At 37.4% G+C, this 6,000-nt stretch overlaps 1 protein-coding gene across 1 annotated transcript in view; it reads right to left on the bottom strand.

Moving 5' to 3' along the window:
- Positions 1-1,382: 1,382 nt before the first annotated feature.
- LOC139425535 (uncharacterized) overlaps positions 1,383-6,000 on the bottom strand; it is a 13,864-nt gene continuing 9,246 nt past the window's right edge. Inside the window, exons 4-5 of the mRNA XM_071180627.1 lie at positions 5,145-5,525; positions 1,383-1,762 (exon numbers count right to left, since the gene is read on the bottom strand). Of these exons, the coding sequence (XP_071036728.1) occupies positions 1,654-1,762; positions 5,145-5,525 (490 nt within the window). The 3' untranslated portion in view covers positions 1,383-1,653. The remainder of the gene's footprint in view (positions 1,763-5,144; positions 5,526-6,000) is intronic.

Consider the following 6,000-nt stretch of genomic DNA (forward strand, 5'->3'; position numbering starts at 1 on the left):
TTCATAATAATGATGTTTGCATTAGAAATTTCTGCTGTGGTTCCTTGTCTTTTGAGTATGCATCAAAATTGAAAGATTATGATCTTCAATTCTGTTGTGGATAAAGAGTTCCTCTCCAATAATAATATGTATAATTATTTAAAGGCTAGAATGGTTGTAATAATAATATATATTCAATTTTGTTTACTTTAACTGTAAGGTATTGTCCTAACATATTGTTTATTCAAGAATAAAATTTACTACCTAACTGTGTTATTCAGATATTTGAATTTTAACACTTCAGAATAGCTTTATTTTCTGAGTTAAGTGCCCTGTGTGCATTTAACCGGTACTCCGAACACTGATGTTTCTCCTAATCTATCCTCAGAAGATATTAAAATATCGAATAAATTAATATCAAATCGAATATTACAAATGTTAAAGACATTCACCGATGAAAGTCGACATATCCTTCATTTCGGTCATTCACTGTAACATATGCAGGTATACGTGAGCATATACATAGATCTGGTGAATTTGGCTTCATGATTCCCATAACGAATAAGTACTGCAATTAGTGTTTCCCGAAAATTAGGGTGAAGTAGTGCGAAGTAGTGCCTAACTGTGAGTAGCGCTTTAATCATTTTTTGCCTGTTTTGCGCAATAAAACCAAATTTTCACCAAAAAATTCATCTTTTGTACACTTGAAAGTATTTATCAAAAATAGTTAACTCTGTGGAATTAATTGGGCGTGGGGATTTCAAATCTGAAATTAGTTTTGCTCCTAAAGCTGCATTTTTTATATGAAGTGATATGTTTTAGTCTTATTACTTTGTCGAAATGAACAAATTTAAAAATGTTATGTATGAAACAGCGGGTCGCATAAATGTTGCGCCAAACGTTTAGAACAGTTGGCGCATAAGAACAAATTCTCGGAAATGTGTCGTATGTGGCTTGGGGTAACTCTATTATGACCTGTTCGGAAGCACACAAAGAAACAGCTCGTAATAGTGACACATATACCATATGTATAGTGACATTTCCGGCCATGGGTCCCTATACAATTTTAAACTGATGATGTACTCTCTTCCTAGAAGTTCGTCGCAACATTTACCCGTTCTCCTTTTATATGTAACGTAATTAAACCTCTACATTTCGGTAAAAATATAGTCTACAAAAAAACTAGCTTGAAGTGAGAAATCGATTGCAGAATAGAAATCAGCACTAAGAAAGAATATAAAATCTGTAGAAAAATATCATGCAACAGAAAAGGTAGATTTTTTTTTTGTTTAAAAATTTTAAAAATACTATATATATTAAGGGACGTCATTACAGGTCAGCATGCATATTTAAATGCATACAAATTAATGAATGTCAACAAATTAGAGTTAAAATGTTGCACTATGTTTCCGACCAAAAACGTATTTTTAAAACCTTTAAAAAGTCATTGAATACTTTTTTAAGCAAGAGGTTTTCGGGAAATAACTCATGTTGTATTTGTTGATTGTGTAAACTTGCTTATGAATTTCTTGAACTATGTTGATTGTATCTTGGATTTATCACATAGCAAAAATTCTTGCAGTATACATAGTGTTTATGGTTTATATATAAACATGTGAAACAACGTGGTAATCTTAGTTATTCTTTATTTATCAGCAAAAGATAGTATTGTTTTCAATCTGCAAGCAAATTTAAATATTTCTTCATTTTCTTTGGAAGCTGTAGATATTTAATGCCGTAAGGAAGTTGCCAATTTTCATTCAATCTGTCTCTGATGACATATCTAAACAGTAAAGTAATGAAGGCGTTAATTGTCTAGTTTATGTCTAACTAACTTTAAATTCATTACATCTCTTACGAAAGATTACTATGCGTAATAATCAATTATAACATGGTAATGATAATGGGAGGTGGCGAATCGTTTGTTTAATTGTTAACGGGGCGGAGCCTTTTAACTGTTTCGATTTGATGTTTATGTTTGCCTTATAAGTAAGGTGAACTCCGTAGCAAAGAAAGAGGTTCAACAAGCAGAGATGATTGTGCTCCGGAAAAAATCTGGATTTTTCGCTAACCACGATCCGGAAGTTTCCGGATATCAAAGGTTCAGAAGTTTCAAGAAATCATAGATCACATTTATGTATAAAAATTCACACATATTTCATTTAAAAATATTAGAACTAGAATTTATACTGGGCATTTAGTCATCCACATTTGTAAATATTTTTTTCTGGTAGAATAATAAATGTGATTAGAGATAAAATTTTTTGTTGTTGTTGTTGACGTGTGCCTGTTTAGGCAGAGGGGGTGCGATTGTTCTTGTTTTTCAGTGGCGCCATCTATGGCTACGAATTCGACTTCTGACGCACCATACGTCACACCTGTTTATAGGGCGGACCCATTTATTCATCCACAGATCGTAATTTTGACCTGAAGCAGAGAACGATCGATCTCCAATCCAGTACCTGATTTTGTAAATAAACAATCATAAATGTGTCACTGTGGTGCTGTCTCTTCTATTGTGCTATCAGTCCTCTTCTACTTATAAATACTTATTCATTTAAATTATGCTCATATAATTTATTCAGAATGTCATGTTTTGAAAATATCAATAATTTAATTTTATAAGGACATTAATTTTTTGAAATACGTCATTAATGATTTTAATCAAGAAATTTTCAGGAATTTTGAGTTGGGCTCACAATCACCCCTGAACCAGTTATATTACGCAGCGAGCTTTGCTTTGTGCATTTATGAGAAAACTAAAACCTCTTCGGACGCGTCAAAACCGGTTTTTAATTACATTCAGAGCAATTCTTAATCCATGCATAATGAAAATTTGGAAATAATGTGACTTCTATCAAGCTCAGTCACTGATGACATCATCTGGCCGTGATACGATATACGTGGTTTTCTTTTGTTGTCGTTGGCTGTAAGGCCTAGAATTCGACTTCTGTCACACCCGCTTAAAGGGCGGACCCATGCATCCATTTATTCATCCACAGATTGTAATTTTGATCTGAACCAGAGAACGATCAATCTCCAATTCACTACCCCCAGAGATATAATTTGTTATGGGAACATGGAGGACTTCTTGTACCGACAAATTTAATGAGGCTTTCTTTTATTTTTATTATTTCTTTTCTTTTTACCATACCTGTGACAATATGATTGGTTGACCGTGTAAAGTTACCCACAGACGGCGTCGGGGGTTAAGGTTCGTCGTAAGACTTCCAGGTTGTTACTTCAGATTGATTTTTTCGCCCAAGCTTGAAAAAAGCGCTCTATCCAATATTAATATGTCCCGCAGTGGACTGATCGTTAAGACACGGTTCCCAGCAGATCACCGAAGTCAAGCATCACTGGCTACGGTCAGTGTGCGGGTGGGTGACCACTTGGATCAGTCTGCGTAGGGACCGAGGGTGTGCGGTATGGGTTCTCGTTAAACTGTGCTACCGTAAAGTGCTCGACTTCGCGCGCAGGTCGTCGGGCTACCGAAGCGGGGGTGCCATCCCTTCCGCAGAGGATCAAAATTGTGATGGCATGTCTTCGGATCATCCTCTGGGATGTTTCCCAGACCGTCGCCAATAGCCCATTGTGCAGCTCTAGTGCGACGTAAAGTAACAACAACAACAATATTAATATACTTGTAGCGTTCACAATGTAACGCAAAATTCAATTAGCAATTTAGCTTTCAACAAAACAAATAGCAAATGAATTCGGAAGACTTGCTACAATGCTACCCAAAAAATAACAAACAACGAGATTTTACTCAAATATAGCCAAATAAGTAATAACGCTCAAAACATGGCAAACCTTACACTTTATTTATATTGTAATATTAATTTTCTTATATTTGTTTCATGCTCACAGCCTGCTAGAGTTTGTAAGTTACAGAAAACCCTTATGAACGGTAGAATTACGTGTAAATTAAAACACAAATCACAATAAAACTTTTGTGGGAGTGGTGAGTTGTTATAGACAATGTCAACCTTCGTCTATGCAAAGGTACCCCAACATAGAATCGAGTTAACATGTCTTATATACTAGTGAATTGGGTTACACTACAGTACTTCCCCACCAGGATTATATCTGTGGGCCGGGATAGCCTGGTCGGTAGGGCGCTGGGCCCATGTCCGAGAGTTCGTGGGTTCGAACCCCACCGGCCGTGGACTCCCCGTGTAGTTGGTGACTGATGCACGTTAAATTCTGTCGAGTCGCAAAGTCCTCCATGTTCCCATAACTAATCAATATCTCTGGATGTACTGGATTGGAGATCAATCGTTCTCCAATTCTGGTCAAAATTACGATTTGTGGATGTATGAATGGATCCGCCTAATAAACGGGTGTGATGTATGGTGTGGCAGAAGGCGAATTCTTGACCATATATGGCACCACTGAAAAACAAGAACAATCGCACCCTCTCTGCATAAAATGGCATACGTCAACAACAACAATTACATCTGTGATAAAGTGAGATACCACTAGTTGATTCATTGCTGTTTTGTGAGAAGGCGGGAGAGCTGTATTAAGATCATCGTACTTTTTGAGTGCTGATTGTTAGGGTGGTGTATTAAGTTCACGATCGTGGTCGTTCCTGTGTTGCCATTAGCAGTCGAGTGAATATGTTGTACGTTGTGTGTGATCGAGAGTGAGTAGCAACAGGACGAGGAGGGAGATAATGTCAAAAGTAACAAGTCAACTGTTCAATGTGAACCATCCCTCGAAGTAGGCGTTTTCAGATCGAAGTGAGAGTTGCTGTCAAGATAGGCGTGTTCATATCGAAGTGGGAGTTACTGCCAAGGTAGGCGTCTTCACATCACGTCCGAAGGTTACCAATGTGGGGATGGTAGATGGTAGCTATCGATAATGTCAACCTTCGTCTATTGAGTAAACATGTAAATTGCGATTGTATTTTTGCAGTGGTAGATACACTACACTTTTAAGCGTGTTCACACATAGACCCGTAAGCATAACATAAGCGGAGGGTTATCTAAATTTCTCCCGGTTTTGGGAAACCTGTTGTTTACATTCAGTCAATCACCCATAGAGCCCTGAAAAAAAAACTAGGGGCTGGACTATGACTGAGTGCATCTGGATATTAACGATTTTAGCCATTTGACAAAAGTATTAAGTAAGCAATGAATGAAGAATGAAATTGTCCCAACCTGCAATAATGCTTCAATTCAATTGGACAATCACATCGTTTTTTCAGAATGGGTAAAAGTTCATCGACTATCCTATGAGAGAGAATCCAACCACTGCTCAATTCTTCCATTCGGTGATTGTGGTAAATTTTCAAGTCGAATTCCAGCTGCTTCCTTTCCAAACGTTTAACCACTCGGAGAATGATTGTGAATGTCATACACAAGTCTTTCAGGTATTTTTTACTCCTAAAATTATAAATGTGCTCTTCCTTGACTTTGCCCTTCTCAAAAGGCTCAACAAGACCAAACCAGAGAGATTGGATGAAATTTTGTAAAGTGTCCTCCAATGCGAAACTAGCGCCATGACGAGATGAAGAGGGAGTTATAGCAACATTTTCTAACCTAAATTTAAAAATAGTTTTGACATTAAATAAAAATTTTACAGCTACGTCGCACTAGAGCTGCACAATGGCCTATTGGCGACGGTCTGGGAAACATCACTGAGGATGATCTGAAGACATGCCATCACAAATTTCGATCCTCTGTAGAGGGGATGGCGCCACCGCCTCGGTATCCCGACGACCTGCCCGCGAAGTCGATCACTTTACGATAGAACAGTTTAACGAGGACCAATATCGCACACCCTCGGTCCCTGAACCGACTGATCTAAGTGGTCACCCACCCGCACACCTGAAATTTTACAGCATATCTCTAATAGAGTAGTGATGTTTTAATAACCTAAATTTTAAAATGTGTTGGTATTGAATCGAGTTTTATTACATAATAGTTTTCATTAAATGGTACCATCGCGATCGCAACGCTCGAATACGTCATCTGGGGACAGGATCGGTTCTATGTCTTGACCGTAATTTTGATC

This window comes from Parasteatoda tepidariorum, chromosome 5, assembly GCF_043381705.1.
Source record: "Parasteatoda tepidariorum isolate YZ-2023 chromosome 5, CAS_Ptep_4.0, whole genome shotgun sequence".
Taxonomy (NCBI): domain Eukaryota; kingdom Metazoa; phylum Arthropoda; class Arachnida; order Araneae; family Theridiidae; genus Parasteatoda; species Parasteatoda tepidariorum.